Source organism: Oncorhynchus nerka, linkage group LG6 (assembly GCF_034236695.1).
Source record: "Oncorhynchus nerka isolate Pitt River linkage group LG6, Oner_Uvic_2.0, whole genome shotgun sequence".
Taxonomy (NCBI): Eukaryota; Metazoa; Chordata; class Actinopteri; order Salmoniformes; family Salmonidae; genus Oncorhynchus; species Oncorhynchus nerka.
Window position 1 is genome coordinate 50,794,983 of NC_088401.1, and position 19,600 is coordinate 50,814,582.

At 45.6% G+C, this 19,600-nt stretch overlaps 1 protein-coding gene across 1 annotated transcript in view; it reads left to right on the forward strand.

Annotated features, from left to right (window-relative positions):
- The window catches only part of LOC115130029 (short transient receptor potential channel 7-like), a 75,527-nt gene that overhangs the window by 10,510 nt on the left and 45,417 nt on the right, over positions 1-19,600 (forward strand). The window contains exons 2-4 of the mRNA XM_065019074.1: positions 453-1,215; positions 9,255-9,437; positions 11,983-12,147. Of these exons, the coding sequence (XP_064875146.1) occupies positions 453-1,215; positions 9,255-9,437; positions 11,983-12,147 (1,111 nt within the window). The remainder of the gene's footprint in view (positions 1-452; positions 1,216-9,254; positions 9,438-11,982; positions 12,148-19,600) is intronic.

Below are 19,600 nucleotides of genomic sequence, written 5' to 3' on the forward strand. Positions count from 1 at the left end.
ACAGAGAACAGTTGAGCACTGAGTGTTTTGCTTCAGCTTTCGGGTGCTCTTTCTGTGTATAACATGTGATTTGAGGAGCTGAACAGTTTGTTTTTGAGGTAACCATATATTGGAGGCTTTTGTCTGAGACGCCTGCCGCACACTGTGTTGGTTTCAAGAGATTCCGATTGACCCATTCAGTTCCTCTGAGAGGCAAGCAATGTGTACATTTACAGCTCAGGGCAGATATACTGTCAATACACAGTTATGGAAAAACTATATGAACTGATGGTGTAAGAGACAGCTAGTTGTCGTGCAGTATTTGGGATTGTGTGATTCAGTGCCGCATTATTTGAGTGTGTGTGTGTGTGTGTGTGTGTGTGTGTGTGTGTGTGTCATTTTACATTGGTTTAACCCTTGCTTAATAACCGTTTTCTCTCTCCCTGTCACCCTCCCTCTCCCCCCTCTTCTAGAGTGGAAGCAATGCAGCGGAGACACACCACGCTGAGGGAGAAGGGGCGTCGCCAGGCTGTGCGAGGCCCAGCCTACATGTTTAACGAGCGTGGCTCGGCCCTGACGCCGGAGGAAGAGGGTTTCCTTGACGCTGCCGAGTACGGCAACATCCCCGTGGTCCGTAAGATGCTGGAGGAGTCCAAGACCCTCAACTTCAACTGTGTGGACTACATGGGCCAGAATGCATTGCAGCTGGCGGTGGGCAATGAACACCTGGAAGTGACTGAGCTGTTGCTAAAGATGGATGGGCTAGCCAGAGTGGGCGACGGGCTCTTATTGGCTATCTCTAAAGGGTATGTGCGTATCGTGGAAGCCATATTGGCGAACCCGGCGTTCAGCCAAGGGTTGCGGCTCACCCAGAGTCCCCTTGAACAGGAGCTACGGGATGATGATTTTTACGCTTACGATGAAGACGGGACACGCTTTTCCCACGACGTCACCCCAGTCATCCTAGCAGCACACTGTCAGGAGTATGAGATTGTGCATATTCTGCTCACCAAGGGGGCCCGCATCGAGAGGCCTCACGACTACTTCTGTAAGTGCAATGAGTGTGTAGAGAAGCAGAAGAGAGACTCGTTCAGCCACTCCCGCTCCAGGATGAACGCTTATAAAGGGCTGGCCAGTGCTGCCTACCTGTCCCTGAGCAGTGAAGACCCTGTCCTCACCGCCCTGGAGCTCAGCAACGAACTGGCCAGACTGGCTAACATAGAGACTGAGTTTAAGGTGAGTTTAACTGGCCAGACTGGCTAACATCCAGGTAACTGCCAAAATAATGGAAACACCAACATAAAGTGTCTTAATAGGGTGTTGGGTCACCACGAGTCTGAACAGCTTCAATGCACATTGGCATAGATTCTACAAGTGTCTGGAACTCTATTGGAGGGATGCGACACCATTCTTCAACAAGGAATTGCATCAATTGGTGTTTTGTTGGTGGTGGTGGAAAAAGCTGTCTCAGATTACGCTCCCGAATATCCCATAAATGTTCATTTGGGTTCAAATCTGGTGACTGAGACAGCCATGGCGTATGGTTTACATCATTTTCATGCTCAGCATACCATTCAGTGACCACTCGTGCTCTGTGGATGGCGGCATTGTCATCCTATGGAGTCATAGCCATGGTAGCCAAAATAATGGCCTACCCAGCATTTTTATACATGACTCAAAGCATGATGGGATGTTAGTTGCTAAATTAACTTAGAAATCACACCTGTGTAGAAGCACCTACTTTCAATACACTTTGTATTTACTAAAGTGTTTCCATTATTTTGTCAGTTACAGTACATACTAAATTTAAGGTGAGCTTAAATGGCCAGCCTGGTTAACATAGAGACTGAGTTAAAGGTGAGTTTAACTGGCCAGACTGGCTATCATAGAGACTGAGTTTGAGGTGAGTTTAACTGGCCGAGAGACCGAGAGTGAGATACCGAGAATGGGATACCGAGAGAGATTGAGAGACCGAGAGAGAGACCAAGAGCATCATCAGAGTACAGATAAAAAACTCCAAACAACGCAAGCAGAGCAGAATTAGACCAATTCCCTCTTTTGATTAATATCCAAAAAAGAGCCACCAAATTGCATGATAATTTAGAAACAAGTTACCCCCATTCCTCCCATTCCAAAGCCCTCAAATGCCAAAAGGTGACCACAGAAAATAGTCTACTGAGGTCCAGAGGCTCAGTTCACTAACCACTACCAACCCAACAAAGCCTCAGGACAGAGAGAGAAAGAGGAAGAGAGAGAGAGAGAGAATCCATGTATTTGCACGTGAGGATTTTCTGCTCCGTCATCTGCTATGTTTGATACGTCTCTGCTAAGAGTCGTAGCAGCTTTGGCTCAGGACTGAGGCTGCTCTCTCTACTTTGCTGTCTCACTAGTCCCACACGTGCTATACACACATACTACTGTACATGGGCTCCCGAGTGGTGCAGCAGTCTAAGGCACTGCATCTCAGTGCTAGAGGTGTCACTACAGACCCTGGTTTGATTCCAGGCTGTTTCCCAAACCGCCGTGATCGGGCGGTTTGGGGGCGACGCATAATTGGCCCATCGTCGTCACGGGTTAGGGTTTGGCCAGGGTAGGACGTCATTGTAAATAAGAATTTGTTCCTAACTGACTTGCCTAATTAAACAAAGGTTAAATAAAAATTCCAAATGCACAAATACACACATACACTAATACACACGTTAACGTGTTAACAGCACACAGCTGAGTCTGTGTGTTGAAAGTAGAAGTTTCATGCTGCAGTGTGGGGTATACAGCCACAACGACAGGACTAACATTCAAGCCCAGGAGCTCTAAGAAGGAAGGAAGGCAAAGGGGAACACTTTGGCATTTAGACGGCGGGGTAAAGTGAGTAGAAGGGTGCAGTCCAGAAGGGTGCGTGGGTTGGTATTTGTCATGACTGCAGCTGTGTCTGCTCAGGTGTCTGTCTGTCTGCCTGCTTCCTAGATGTGTAAATGAGAAGTAGTGGCCCGGGAGGCTTAGTTCTATTACCCTCCATCTCTTTCATTACACACTCATTATCACCTTCCATGTCTCTCTCCTCTATCTATCTATCTCTCCCTCTCCCTCCCTCCCTTTCAATCTCTTCCCCTCTCTCTCCCTCCCTTTCAATATCTTCCCCTCTCTCTCCCTCCCTTTCAATCTCTTCCCCTCTCTCTCCCTCTCCCACCCTCCCTTTCAATCTCTTCCCCTCTCTCTCCCTCCCTTTCAATCTCTTCCCCTCTCTCTCCCTCTCCCTCCCTCCCTTTCAATCTCTTTCCCTCTCTCTCCCTCCCTTTCAATATCTTCCCCTCTCTCTCCCTCCCTTTCAATCTCTTCCCCTCTCTCTCCCTCTCCCACCCTCCCTTTCAATTTCTTCCCCTCTCTCTCCCTCCCTTTCAATCTCTTCCCTTCTCTCTCCCTCTCCCTCCCTCCCTTTCAATCTCTCCCCCTCTCTCTCCCTCCCTTTCAATCTCTTTTCCTCTCTCTCCCTCTCCCTCCCTCCCTTTCAATCTCTTTCCCTCTCTCTCCCTCTCTTTCAATCTCTTTCCCTCTCTCTCCCTCTCCCTCCCTCCCTTTCAATCTCTTTCCCTCTCTCTCCACTCTCTGAGGTAAGAATACATATGTTCTGACTGGCTCAGACACAGTCGGTTCTCGAACACTCTTTCCTTATGTAGTCCACTTATCCGAAAGGAAGGAACGTGCTGATCTCATTGGAGAAAGTCCCTGTGGGCGTTATCAGTATTATTGTTGTTTTAATGCAGCTGCCCTCTGCAATCTTTACATGGTTAAGTGCAGGATTAGATCTGTTGCCCAGGGTTATGTTGACACGGTGCCACATGTACTATTGTCCCAGTGGGTTCAAGTGATTGGGGACAGCACACAGTGTGCTCCGAGTTTTAAGCGTTGACATATACACTGAGTGTACAAAACATAAAGAACGCCATGACATACAGTTACTTCACCCCCTTGGCATTTTGCCTATTTTGTTGCCTTATAACCTGTAATTAAAATGTTTTTTTTTTTTTTGGGGGGTTGTATCATTTGATTTACACAACATGCCTACCACTTTGAAGATGCAGAATATTTTTTAATTGCAAAACAAACAAGAAATTAGACCAAAAAAAACAGAACTTGAGCGTGCATAACTATCCTCCTCCCCCAAAGTCAATAGTTTGTAGAGCCACCTTTTGCAGAAATTACAGTTGCAAGTCTCTTGGGGTATACCTCTATAAGCTTGGCACATCTAGCCACTGGTATTTCTGCCCATTCTTCAAAGCAAAACTGCTCCAGCTCCTTCAAGTTGGATGGGTTCCGCTGGTGTACAGCAATCTTTCAGTCATACCACAGATTCTCAATTGGATTGAGGTCTGGGCTTTGACTAGGCCCTTCCAAGACATTTATATGTTTGCCCTTAAACCACTCTAGTGTTGATTTAGCAGTGATTTAGGGTCATTGTCCTGCTGGAAGTTGAACCTCTGTCCCAGTCTCAAAACTCTTTGAGACTGGGACGGTTTCCCTCAATAATTTCCCTGTATTTAGCGCCATCCATTATTCCTTAAATCCTGACCAGTTTCCCAGTCCTTGCCAATTAAAACATCCCCACAGCATGATGCTGCCACCACCATGATTCACTGTGGGGATGGTGTTCTCAGGGTGATGGGAGGTGTTGGATTTGCACCAGACATAGTGTTTTCCTTGATGACCAAAAAGCTCAGTTTTAGTCTCATCTGACCAGAGTACTTTCTTCCATTTGTTTGGGGAGTCTCCCACATGCCTGTTGGCGAACACCAAACGTGTTTGCTTATTTTTTCTTTAAGCAATGACTTTTATCTGGTCCCTCTTCCATAAAGCCCTGCTCTGTGGTGTGTACGGCTTAAAGTGGTCCTGTGGACAGATACTCCAATCTCCGCTGTGCAGCTCATTCAAGGTTATCTTTGGTCTCTTTGTTGCCTCTCTGATTAATGCCCTCCTTGCCTGGTCCGTGGGTTTTGGTGGGAGGCCCTCTCTTGGCAGGTTTGTTGTGGTGCCATATTCTTTCCATTTTTTGATAATGGATTTAATGGTACTCCGTGGGATGTTCAAAATGTCAGATATTTTTATATAACCCAACCCTGATCTGTACTTCTCCACAACTTTGTCCCTGACCTGTTTGGAGAGCTCCTTGGTCTTCATGGTGCCACTTGCTTGGTGGTGCCCCTTGCTTAGTGGTGTTGAAGACTCTGGGGCCTTTCAGAACAGGTGACAGATCAAGTGACACTTAGATTGCACAGAGGTGGACTTTATTTAACTCATTATGTGACTTCTGAAGGTAATTGGTTGCACCAGATCTTATTTAGGGGCTTCATAGCAAAGGGGCTGAATACATATGGGCGCACAACTTTTCATTTTTTTTGTTGTTGAATTTTTTTAAACAAGTGATTTTTTTTCATTTCACTTCAACAATTTGGACTATTTTGTGGATGTCCATTACATGAAATCAAATAAAAATCCATGTCAATTACAGGTTGTAATGCAACGAAAGAGGGGAAATGCCAAGGGGCGTGAATAATTTTGCAAGGCGCTGTAGACTGACCAGGTTAATCCAGGTGAAAGCTATGATCCCTCATTGATGTCACTTTTTTAAATCCACTTCAATCAGTGTAGATGAAGGGGAGGAGACAGGTTAAAGAACATTTTTAAGCCTTGAGACATTTGAAACATGGATTGTGTCTGTGTGCCATTCAGAGGGTGAATGGGTAAGATAAGATATTTAAGTGGTTTTGAGCGGGGTATGGTAGTAGGTGCCAGGCGCACCGGTTTGTGCCAAGAACTGCAACGCTGATGGATTTGTCACGCTCAACACTTTCCCGTGTGTATCAAGAATGGTCCACCGCCCCAATGAACATCCAGCCAACTTGACACAACTGTGAAAAGCATTGGAGTCATCTTGGGCCAGCATCCGTGTGGAACGCTTTTGACACCTTGTGGAGTCCATGACCCAGCGAATTGAGGCTGATCTGAGGGCAAAAATGTACAATGTTTAACCTTTTCTCCTCTTCATCTACACTGATTGAAGTGGATTTTAACAAATGACATCAATAAAGGATCATAGCTTTCACCTGGATTCACCTGGTCAGTCTATGTCATGGAATGAGCAGGTGTTCTGACTGTTTTATACACTCAGTGTACATCCATTGGTGGAGAGTGTAACCCTCCGGGTGTCGTGGGTGTGGAGTCAGACGCAGGAAACAGAGAGTGCAATGCTGTGCTCTGTAATGCACAAACACACCACAGGGTGCTCACAACCAAATGCCCCAAACACGGGGGACGAAAACAGCCGAATATACGACCAGGAACAAACACGTTCCTCTACTACCTAACCGAAGGTTACAATAATTAATCCCGCACAAAGAAACAGGCGGGCCGGCTGTCTAATAAAGCCCAACTAATGACTCACTAACAGGTGCTAACAATAAACATACAAGGGGGGGGAGGAAAGCCAATCAGTGGCAGCTAATAGGCCGGTGACGACGACCGCCGAGCGCCACCAGACCGGGAAGGGGTGCCACCCTCGGTCGGACTCGTGACAGAGAGGCTATAGTTAACGTCTAAGAATTGTTATGGGAGCCAATGGACTAACTTACTGACCGACAGAGGAACTCCAAATACTTCCTTAATGTACAGTAACACCACACACACACCCATACACACATGCACGCATGCACACACACACACACTCTCTCTCTTTCTTTCTCTCTCTCTCTCTCTCTCTCTCTCTGTCTCACAGTCTTGTAAAACTAACTTTGTGGGGACACACAATTCAGTCTCGTTCAAAATCCTATTTTCCATATCTCTAATCTTATCCCTAACCCGAAACCTAACCCTAAAACTAACCCTAGCTCTTAACCCTAAAACTAACCCTAACCCTTAACGTAATTCGAACATGAATTCTAACCTTAACCCTAAACCCCCTAGAAATACCATTTGACCTCGTGGGGACTAACAAAATGTCCTGACTTCTGGTCCCCACAAGAATAGTTAAACACGTCCAAACACACAACTGCTCAGAGGTGTGAAATTGGCTGGTGAGGAGCACCTGTGTCTAATCACAGCTGGAGAGGGAAGCGCCACAGAGTCACAATCAGCAGAGCAGGGTCACGAGATATCCCTCTCTCTCTCTCTCCACATCTCTCCTCACCCATCTCTCTCTCTCTCTCTCTCTCTCTCTCCACATCTCTCCTCACCCATCTCTCTCTTCATCTCTTTCTCTTCCTCTCTCTTTTCGCCTCACTAGTTCTTCCATTTCTTCTCTCTAAATCTTTCAGCATTTTCCATCTCCTTCCATCACCTTCCAGCTCTCCTTTTCGGGTTTCTTCCTGTCCACCCTTTCTCAACAACTTTTTCCCTACCTCTTCATCTTTTTTTCTGCCTCTTTCATTAAGTATACCTGTGTGTGTGTGTGTGTGTGTGTGTGTGGATTCCTAACACCTACCTTTTTCTTATTGTCCCCTGAGGGCCTAAATGCTCTCAATTCCATTGGCCTAGAGTGAGTGATCAGTCATTCTCATTGGCACATTGCAAAATGTCACTTCAGAAAGTATGAATGTACCATCTCTTCTTCCTCTTTGTCTCACTGTCACCCCCCCCCCCTCCCCCACCCCTCCCCTCTCGCTGTCAGTCATTAGTGTGGCTCTGTATAATGGTGGAATTTCCATCAATTAGTACGGTGGTATCATCAGCATGTGAATAATGCCTGCAGGGTGGAATAATTATCATGTGTCCTCTAGAACCTCATTACAATGTTCTGTATTCAAACACGGCTAGCCACGCCATCATAGGATGACGATCCCTGAGTCAAAGGAAATAGTTATGTTCGAGGCAACCAAAATTCCTTAGAGCGGCAATCAGCAGTAGCAAGAGTAAGAAAGCCCCCCCTGGTTCAGTAAAAACCTGATTGATGGGGCTGGAGAAATTCAATCACTCTCAAATTCATACACAGAGCTATGGGTGCAAGGATTGACTGTCCATGACATCAACATTTTAACCATATTTTGAGGCTATATAGTGTTTGTTGACATGTTCATTGTTTACAAACATTGGAGTTAAACAAACTCATATTTTGGCTTCTGACGGGGTACGACAAGTTCAAGAATCAACGGGTACATATCATTCATTTATTAAGTCCAACAAAGGAATGTAGCAACTACTGATTGCCCCTTTAAGGGTGGCATAGAAGTGAACGAAGAAAAATGGAACCATGGAGTGTTTTTGTCCTGAAGAGAAGCAAGGGAAGAGGGAGCTAATACTAACGCGCTTGGTATGAAGTGGTGATCACGTAGCAGAGGAAGCCTGTCGGGGACATCTTATAACTGCAAGGGCTGGGGGAAACTTTCCCAGAAAGCATGTTATCACTGAGCTGTACTCGTTTGTTTGAACACTGTGCAGCTATGCATAAACCATTTGACTTTAGTCTCTGTGGACAATTGGCTCTACAAACCACTCTGACTGGTCCAGGAGGGATGGATTGGCAGATTTTGTATGCTCTTGTGCGAATGCATGAAAAACAATGAGGGATCTCTGCTTGTATGTTACGCGTGTGCTTGTGTGTGTGGTCGTTTGTTTGTTAATGAGTGTTTGTGTGTGTGTAACTGCATCTGAGGGGCCTCGGGCACTGGCCTGAAGACCTATGGTTGAGCAGAGATGGAGGAGGGAGTATGGATGGGAGAAGGAGAAGGGAGGGGTGAATGGATGAAGGAGGTAGAGACAGGGAAGAATGAGAAAGGAAGAAATGCAGGTTTGAGCGAGGGAGAGTGTGAATAAAGAGATGAGAGAGGGGGAGTGTGGAAGGATGGGAGAAGGAGAAGGGAGGGGTGAATGGATGAAGGAGGTAGAGAAAAGTGTGAATAAAGAGATGAGAGAGGGGGAGTGTGGTGTCGGAGATGAAAGCTGTGTGAATTTGGCTCCAGAGCTGCCCCTGTCCCATTGGACACACACTGGAGGAATAGACATTGTTTTCACATCAATTCAATTACGTTGAACCAACGTGGATTAGACGTTGAACTGACGGCAGTGGGGGGCTTCCAACAATTCGCCTAATCAAGTCATTATACAAACACTAGCTGCACAGGAACATTCTACCATCCTCCTCTCTCTCTTTTTCCCACCTTTTCTTCCTCACATCTTCCTCTTCTGTGTCCTCCTCTCCTTCACCCTCTCCTTATCGCTCCCCTTTTTCTCTGCCTCTCTTTCTCATTCACTGTCTCCTTGCTCTCCCCCCCCTCTCTCTCTCTCCATAGAATGACTACAGGAAGTTGTCCATGCAGTGTAAGGACTTTGTAGTGGGGGTGTTGGACCAGTGCAGAGACACAGAGGAGGTGGAGGCCATCTTGAACGGAGACGTAGACAATGCCCCGCCCAGTGACAACAACCGCCCCTGCCTCGAACGCGTCAAACTGGCCATCAAATACGAGGTCAAGAAGGTGAGACCCCCCAAACCAGGACCACAACCTGATCGCATTACTTGACACTGCTGTAAATGACCATATATATATATATATATATATATATATATATATACAGTATGTTCATGTTTTTTTATGGTTTAGTTTACATGTCATCATTTCTTTCTGATATCTTTGATTGTTCATGTAGCATTTGACCCCATGTGTGTGTTTGTTAACAGGTGTATTCGGAGTGGGAAATGTTGATTTATGTTCAACCTGGAACGTCTCACAGGGAAAATATTGGATCAGTGATGTAGTATTGTAGTGGCGATGCAGTGATACACATTTCTGTGCGCGCGTGTCCCCGATACCTGGTAGCATTTGTAAATATCAGACAAGTCTCTGTGTCAGACTACCAGAGGTGTTACAGCTAAATGTCAAACCAAGTCCCCTCTCCCTACATCACCCGGGACTCACAGAGACACACAGGCACTCACACAAGCACATTCCAACAACAAAAAAGGTAAATAAGTTTCTCTGACCTTGTGGTTGTACATCCTATATGTAAACATTGTGAGACATAGTACCATACGGTTCATACTACCTCGCATGTCATCTAAGGCAGTGGTTCACAACTCCGGTCCTCGAGTAGCCCCAGCAGCACACATTTCTGTTGTAACCCCGGACAAAACAAATCTGTTTCAGTGGTTCTCACACCTCTCCTCGGGGACCCCCCGCTGTTCTATTCCAGCGCCAACACACCTCATTCAACTTGTCAACTAATCATCCCGCCTCTGACTAGGTGAGCCAGGTGAGCTAGTTCAGGGCTACAACTAAATAGTGAAACGTCCATCCTGCTTGTGAGCTTCCAGGGAAACGGTAAAGTGTAGTGCCTGGGATGTTTTCCCAAACCAGGGAGCGTGACCACAGCTGAGTGTGTTAATCAACCTGCCAGATGAGGGGGAGGATGGGTTGCTATGACAACCAGGTGGCCTTGAATGCTATTGTGTAAACTCAGTGGGGGAAACATACACACGCGCACGCACGTTCGCTTAGGCAGGCACCCACGCGCACACGCACGCACTCACACACACACACACACAGCATGGGCACTCTCAGACAGATGCACAAAGACTTAGACATATAGACATACAAACTAGTGACAGGGTTCCCATGATGTGTCAATGAAGATTATTGCAATCTCCAAGGGGGTGGAGGAACGAGGGACACTGTTTCATTTGAATTGTTTGTTGCTGGGTTGAAGTCGTAGTGTGTGTGCGTAGGTCTGAGTTTGTGTTTGGGTGTGTGTGCGTGTATGTGCTTGTGTGTGCATGTGCTTGCGCTTCCAAGCATATGGAGCTCGTGTTTGTGTTTTTGTGTGTATGTGTGTGTCATAGTCATGAATGATCCTTGAATGCCAGTAGATGGTCTGTGCTGATTGAGTGACCTGTTGAGGGAACACACACACACACAGACCGGGGGGTGGACACTGGACAATGGGGACCCCATTATCTACGGGTGTCTCAGGGGGAGTTGGGATATGCAAGAAATACGTTTCCATTACACACTTGTACAAGTGTCCATCCACAGGTGTGTAACAGAACAAATACAAGCACCCTCCAAATGATTATTCATTGTTTAATTGCACACATGCACACACACATGCACACACACACGCAAGTCGCACACGCAATGAAAATCTGAGAATCACAGACACACGTGATCCTGTTGGCTTTTAGATGGAAACACACATAAAACCATAACACACACACAGATGGATATCACTCACAAATCTCATTCCCTCACTTTGTCCCTCTCCCTCTATTTTTCAGTCTGTCCACGGTGGATTGAGACTGAAGACAACCTCTATTTAAATACAGGCTGTTCCTTGATGAGACAGAGGGAGAATAGCTGACAGGGAGAGCAGGTCCATTTAGAGAGCACTTCCAGAAGATGTTTTTTACACTGCTGTAACCTGTAACCGGTTTGTAAGTCTCTCTCCCTCTGTCTCTCTCTCTCCCTCTGTCTCCCTCTGTCTCCCTCTGTCTCTCTCTCTCCCTACTGTCTCGGTCTCTCTCTCTCTCTCTCTCTCTCTCTCTCTCTCTCTCTCTCTCTCTCCCTACCGTCTCTCTCCCTACCGTCTCTGTCTCTCTCTCTCTCCCTACTGTCTCTGTCTCTCTCTCTGTCTCTCTCTCTCCCTACTGTCTCGGTCTCTCTCTCTCTCTCTCTCTCTCTCTCTCTCTCTACTGTCTCTGTCTCTCTCTCTCTCTCTCCCTACTGTCTCTGTCTCTCTCTCTGTCTCTCTCTCTCTCTCTCCCTACTGTCTCGGTCTCTCTCTCTCTCTCTCTCTCTGTCTCTCTCTCTCTCTCTCTCTCTCTCCCTACTGTCTCTGTCTCTCTCTCTCTCTCTGCCTCTCTCTGTCTCTCTCTCTGTCTCTCTCTCTCTCTCTCTCTCTCTCTCTCTCTCTCTCCCTACTGTCTCTGTCTCTCTCTCTCTCCCTACTGTCTCGGTCTCTCTCTCTCTCTCTCTCTCTCTCTCTCTCTCTCTCGCTCTCTCGTTCTCTGTCTGTCTGTGTGTATAGTTTGTGGCGCACCCTAACTGCCAGCAGCAGCTGCTGACTATCTGGTATGAGAACCTGTCAGGTCTGAGGCAGCAGTCCATCGGGGTCAAGTGTTGCACCGTGCTAGGGGTCACCGTGGGACTGCCCTTCCTGGCTATTGCCTACTGGATCATGCCCTGCAGCAAGGTAATGCAGCTATGCACTACAGGTACACACACGTGCATGCCGCATGTACATGCACAGGCGCACACCAGTGGAGGCTGCTGAGGGGAGGGCAGCTCATAGTAATACCTGGAATGGAGTCAATAGAATGATATCAACCATGTGGAAACCACGTTAGTATCGAGGCACAAGGCGAGACCCGGATGCAGACAGGGGAGGCAGATGGTTTGAGTCGTTGGTATTTATTAATAATCCAAAAGGGGTAGGCAAGAGAATGGTCATGGACAGGCAAAAGGTCAAAACCAGTTTAGAGTCCAGGAGGTACAGAGTGGCAGGCAGGCTCGAGGTCAGGTCAGGCAGAATGGTCAAGCAGATGGGTACAGAGTCCAGGAGGTACAGAGTGGCAGGCAGGCTCGAGGTCAGGTCAGGCAGAATGGTCAAGCAGATGGGTACAGAGTCCAGAAAACAGGCAAGGGACAAAACCGGGAGGACTAGCAAAAGAGAAATAGAAAGCAGGAGCACGGGGAAAACGCTGGTTGACTTGAAAACATACAAGACGAACTGGCACAGAGAGACAGGAAACACAGAGATAAATACACTGGGGAAAATAAGCGACACCTGGAGGGTATGGAGACAATCACAAGAAACAGATCAGGGTGTGACAGTTAGTACCATTCCATTGACTCCATTCCAGACATTATTATGAGCCGTCCTCCCCTCAGCAGCCTCCACTGACGCACCCACACACTACAGGTCCTCTAAGGCAGGTATTCCCAAACTGGGGTACGGGTACGCACAATGTCGGCGGTACGCCAAATAAAATTGTGATTCACATTTTTTTTAAATTAATTTAAAAAATAAATAAATAATCTCATTTTCAGTCCAGTTCAGTTCAGTCCAATCTAGTGTTCAGCGAAATAACAACACAATGTCAAATACAGGTAGCAGAATTCCACTAACGGTCCGTATGTAGACAAACGTAGCTGCTGCTCATTCCGTTTGCCCGGAAATTGATAAATGTTTTTTAAAAAGTAAGGCCTGCGTCCATAGAGACACATACCATCTCTACTGGTAGTACTACCAGACCAGCAGTACGACACCTGCACCTGTCGACGACACAAGTTGTTCTGCTTCCTCAAGCACATCCAATGCTAGCATCAGTAATTCTACATTTGTTGTTAGCCCAGCTAGCATGGACACTGACAGTTGTGAATCTGATGCAGCCGAAGAGCTACTGCCCCCTTACCCGGGAAAGCACCGAACAACAGACAGGGACGTTGGACAATCGAAGAGGCGCAAATATGATGAGAACTACATTGATTTGGGGTTAACTTATATTGGGAGTAGTGCCTTTCCTCAGCCACAGTGTGTTTTTTGTGCAAAAGTACTATCTCACAACTCAATGAAACCTTCACTCTCGCGCAGACATTTAGTAACAAAACATGCCAATTTGAAAAATAAGCCACAGGAGTTTTTTGAGCGAGAATTAAGACGACTTTCGAGTAGTAAGACATGTATAAAATCAACAGATACCATTAATAAGAAGGGCTAGAAGAGTCTTATATGGGCTACTGAGTGGCTAGGACAGGCAAGCCTCATACTATTGTGGAGGACTTAATTATTCCTGCTGCCGCGGATATGGCTGGGACAATGCTGGGGGAAAAGGCCCAAAAAACTATACAAACAATGTCTTCATCAAACAACACTGTTTCATGTTGCTTCAGTGAAATGGCAGGAGATGTGTTGAAACAATTACTGCTTCGCATACAAGCTAGAGAATTCTGTGGGTTATTGCTGGATGAGTCAACAGATGTGGCGGGCCAGGCACAGCTCCTGGTTTATGTCCGTTACGTTTATGGGGGGGTCAATTAAGGAAGAGATCCTCTTCTGCAAACCACTGGAAATCTGGACAACAGAAGAGGATATAGTGGAGTGGTAACGTGCGTGCAAGCAGTTCCTCCCGATGCCACTTGGGTACACTGCAGAATCCACTGAGAGGCTCTTACTGCCAAAGGAATGCCTGACAGCTTGAAAGACATTTTGGACACTACAGTCAAAAGTTTTGAGAATGACACAAAATATTAACTTTCACAAAGTCTGCTGCCTCAATTTGTATGATGGCAATTTGCAATTTCCAGAATGTTATGAAGAGTGATCAGATGAAGTCCCTCTTTGCCATGCAAATGAACTGAATCCTCAAAAAAACATTTCCACTGCATTTCAGCCCTGCCGCAAAAGGACCAGCTGACATCATGTCAGTGATTCTCTCGTTAACACAGGTGTGAGTGTTGATGAGGAAAAGGCTGGAGATCACTCTGTCATGCTGATTGAGTTTGAATAACAGACTGGAAGCCTCAAAAGGAGGGTGGTGCTTGGAATCATTGTTCTTCCTCTGTCAATCATGGTTACCTGCAAGGAAACACGTGCCGTCATCATTGCTTTGCACAAAAAGGGCTTCACAGGCAAGGATATTGCTGCCAGTAAGAATGCACCTAAATCAACCATTTATCGGACCATCAAGAACTTCAAGGAGAGCGGTTCAATTGTTGTGAAGAAGGCTTCAGGGCACCCAATAATGTCCAGCAAGCTCCAGGACCGTCTCCTAAAGTTGATTCAGCTGCGGGATCGGGGCACCACCAGTACAGAGCTTGCTCAGGAATGGCAGCAGGCAGGTGTGACTTTTGGAGGATGGCCTGGTGTCAAGAAGGGCAGCAAAGAAGCCACTTCTCTCCTGGAAAAACATCAGGGACAGACTGATATTATGCAAAAGGTACAGGGATTGGACTGCTGAGGACTGGGGTAAAGTCATTTTCTCTGATGAATCCCCTTTCCGATTGTTTGGTGCAGTTGGAAAAAAGCTTGTCCGGAGAAGATAAGGTGAGCGCTACCATCAGTCCTGTGTCATGCCAACAGTAAAGCATCCTGAGAAAATTAATGTGTGGGGTTGCTTCTCAGCCAAGGGAGTGGGCTCACTCACAATTTTGCCTAATAACACAGCCATGAATAAAGATTTTTTTATTTTACCTTTATTTAACTAGGCAAGTCAGTTAAGATCAAATTCTTATTTTCAATGACAGCCCTGATTTGTACCTTGTCAGCTCGGGGATATGAACTTGCAACCTTTCGGTTACTAGTCCAACACTCTAACCACTAGGCTACCCTGCCGCCACTGCCAACTGGTCCCAACACATCCTCCGAGAGCAACTTCTCCCAACCATCCAGGAACAGTTTGCTGACGAACAATACCTTTTCCAGCATGATGGAGCACCTTGCAACAAGGCAAAGTGATAACTACGTGGCTCTGGGAACAAAACATCGATATTTTGGGTTCATGGCCAGGACCACCCCAGACCTTAATCCCATTGAGAACTTGCGGTCAATCCTCAAGAGGTGGATGGACAAACAAAAACCCACAAATTCTGACAAACTCCAAGCATTGATTATGCAAGAATGGGCTGCCATCAGTCAGGATGTGGCCCAGAAGTTAATTGACAGCATCCTGGGCGGATTGCAGAGGTGTTGAAAAAGAAGGGTCAACACTGCAAATATTGACTCTTTGCATCAACTTCATGTAATTGTCAATAAAAGCCTTTGACACTTATGAAATGCTTATAATTATACTTCAGTATTCCATAGAAACATCTGACAAAAATATCTAAAGACACTGAAGCAGCAAACTTTGTGAAAATTGTGTCATTCTCAAAACCTTTGGCCACGACTGTACAATGAAAATGTTTAACTTTGTTAAAGCAAGGCTACTGAACCTTTGTTTATTTTCAGCAGTATGCAATGATATGGGCAGCGACCAAGTAACGTTTTTACAACATACAGAAGTGCAGTGGTTATCAAGGGGAAAAGTATTGACACATTTTTTTGTAAAGTTGAGAGACGAGCTTAAAGTTTTCTTTACTGACCATCATTTTCACTTGTCTGACCGCTTGCATGATGACGAGTTTCTCACACGACTGGCCTGTCTGGGTGTTACTGATGCCCTTTGCAACTTCGTGCCTATGTGAGAGTGGATTCTCGGCCCTCACTAGCATGAAAACTAAATATAGGCACAGACTGTGTGTGGAAAATTATTTAAGACTGAGACTCTCCAATGCAACCAACCTTTCAAGCATCCTTTCAAGCACATCCTTCTCAGTAACCTGTGGTGAGTTATTCACAATTTTTGATGAACAAATAAAGTTTTATATGTAAGATGGCTAAATAAAGAGCAAAATTATTGATTATTATTATTATATTATTATTTGTGCCCTGGTCCTATAAGAGCTCTGTCACTTCCCATGAGCCGGGTTGTGACAAAAACTCACACTCATTCTTATGTTTAATACATGTATTGTATAGTTTGTGTGTGGCAGGTTTACAATGATGGCAAAAAACAACATTTGAGAGTGCGCTGAACCTGATGCTAGAGGGGGTACGCTGCTGGATGTTGAATATTTGAAGGGGCACGGGACTATAAAATGTTTGGGAACCACTGCTCTAAGGGATCATAATGTGATTAGGTTGCCCGCATTCTGAATAAATGCCTGAACAGCTTGCAGATACTGTAGAGGTCACACTAACCTTATCCCCAACAGCATGCAGATACTGTAGAGGTCACACTAACCTTATCCCCAGCAGCATGCAGATACTGTAGAGGTCACACTAACCTTATCCCCAGCAGCATGCAGATACTGTAGAGGTTACACTAACCTTATCCCCAGCAGCATGCAGATACTGTAGAGGTCACACTAACCTTAACCCCAACAGCATGCAGATACTGTAGAGGTCACACTAACCTTATCCCCAACAGCATGCAGATACTGTAGAGGTCACACTAACCTTAACCCCAACAGCATGCAGATACTGTAGAGGTCACACTAACCTTATCCCCAACAGCATGCAGATACTGTAGAGGTCACACTAACCTTAACCCCAACAGCATGCAGATACTGTAGAGGTCACACTAACCTTATCCCCAGCAGCATGCAGATACTGTAGAGGTCACACTAACCTTATCCCCAGCAGCATGCAGATACTGTAGAGGTCACACTAACCTTAACCCCCACAGCATGCAGATACTGTAGAGGTCAGACTTACCTTAACCTCCACTGGCAGGCCCATCTCAGCTTCCCCTCTGACATATGCAAGTCCTCTGAAGAGACAGAAAGGAAAGAGAAATGAAAGGAAAGAGAAAGAAAAGAAAGAGTCAAAGAGAGCAGGCCAAGAGGAAGAGATAAGTGGGGAGGGAGAGGTATGGTGACAGAAATTAAAGGATAGATATGAGAGAGAGATACACGTGGGGAGACTGGGATAGTCGAACAGGGGGACAGACAGAGGGATGGAGGGAGTGGTGGGGGGGGGGTATCTCTCCCCCCCCTGAAACTACTGAGAAAAACAGTGGATAAATCCCAAATGGCACACTATTCCCTATATAGTGCACTACATTCAAAAGTATTGAACTACATTATATAGGGAACAAGGTGCAATTTGGGACGCATCCAGTCCTTGTCCAAAGAAAACAAAAAAACACACACACCTGATTGATTAGGATTAGATGGCGGTGTGTGTGTGTGGCGAACAACAACCTTGATCTATCGGTTGGTTGATATCGGACTGATTTGAATGACCTGTATTGGCTAATGGCCTTGATTAAAAACAGAGGGGCAGACACACATGCACACACACAGCACAATGGATGTGATGGCTGTGTGTTGTTAAATGAACAACCTGGTCAATACTGTTTCATCCCCCTCCTTCTCAGCCTTCCTACGTATTGTTGTGGGTGTTTGTGTCAATGGTTGTACTTGTGTGAAGGGTTCACATTCACAAACACGTGTGCCTGCGTTTTGAGTGCATGTTGAATGCACATTTTCAGTGGATCTGCATGTGTTTTGTGACGTTGTGTCTCCTCCCTAGCTCTCCCATCCCGGTGGGACATAGCTGGATCCTCCAGGGTTAGTATTGACAAATAGAATTACACAACAAGGCCCTGTGAAATTCACATCTCTCTCTCTTATTTCTCTCTGCCTCCTTTACTGAGTCTCTCCTCACTGCTTCTGATGCAGGGGGGATAGATAATGTGTGTGAAACTGACACTGAATGTTCTTCCCACATAGTAACACACTTTGATGTCTGGACATTGTTCACTGAATTGTCAGTAAGACATTGTTATGTTGTCTACACTCCCAATATGAGAAATGTTCTATTCAATTGACAGGAGTATTGAGTCTGACTCAATGTCCGACTGAACTGACCCCTGGACGAACCTGAAGTGTTTCTCAAAAGGCATACTACCGTCCCCCGAGCACGGGAGGGTCGGAGTATGAGCCCAAATCAAATTATGCGAAACGGAGCGCGGAGGGCACTCCTCGAATGAGTAGTCCGTTAGTACATATTTTGTTTTGTGCATCATTGCAAGCTTCAACGGAATGTATGCAAAGAAATGTGACGCAACCATGTAAAAAAATATATATATATTTTGGCCATTTTTTCAGCTGAAGCGAGAGAAAATTAACCCCAACTTCGTAATTAAATGTTGCCTTAGTCACATCTCATATATTGCCTGACTACAATATTCGATCTTGATACGTTAATAAAAACATGCTGTGTTCATTTTGGCATGTTTACCTGCCTAAAGTTGAAGTCGGAAGTTTACATACACTTAGGTTGGAGTCATTAAAAAACTTGTTTTTCAACCACTCCACAAATTTCCTGTTAACTATAGATTTGGCAAGTTGGTTATGACATCTACTTTGTGCATGACACAAGTAATTTTTCCCAAAATTGTTTACAGACAGATTATTTCACTTATAATTCACTGTATCACAATTCCAGTGGGTCAGAAGTTTACATACACAGCTTGGAAAATTCCAGAATATTATGTCATGGCTTTAGATGCTTCCGATAGGCTAATTGACATAATTTAGGTCAATCGGAGGAGTACCTGTGGATGTATTTCAAGGCCTACTTTCAAACTCAGTGCCTCTTTGCATGACATCATGGGAAAATCAAAAGAAATCAGCTAAGACCTCGGAAAAAATAATTGTAGACCTCCACGAGTCTGGTTTATCATTGGGAGCAATTTCCAAACGCCTGAAGGCACAACATTCATCTGTACAAACAATAGTACGCAAGTATAAACACAATGGGACCACGCAGCCGTCATACCGCTCAGGAAGGAGACGCGTTCTGTCTCCTAGAGATGAACGTACTTTGGTGCGAAAAGTGCAAATCAATCCCAGAACAACAGCAAAGGACCTTGTGAAGATGCTGGAGGAAACAGGTACAAAAGTATCTATTATCCACAGTAAAACAAGTCCAAAATCGACATAACCTGAAAGGCCGCTCAGCAAGGAAGAAGCCACTGCTCCAAAACCGCCATAAAAAAGCCAGACTAAGGTTTGCAACTGCACATGGGGACAAAGATTGCACTTTTTGGAGAAATGTCCTCTGGTCTGATGAAAACAAAATAGAACTGTTTGGCCAT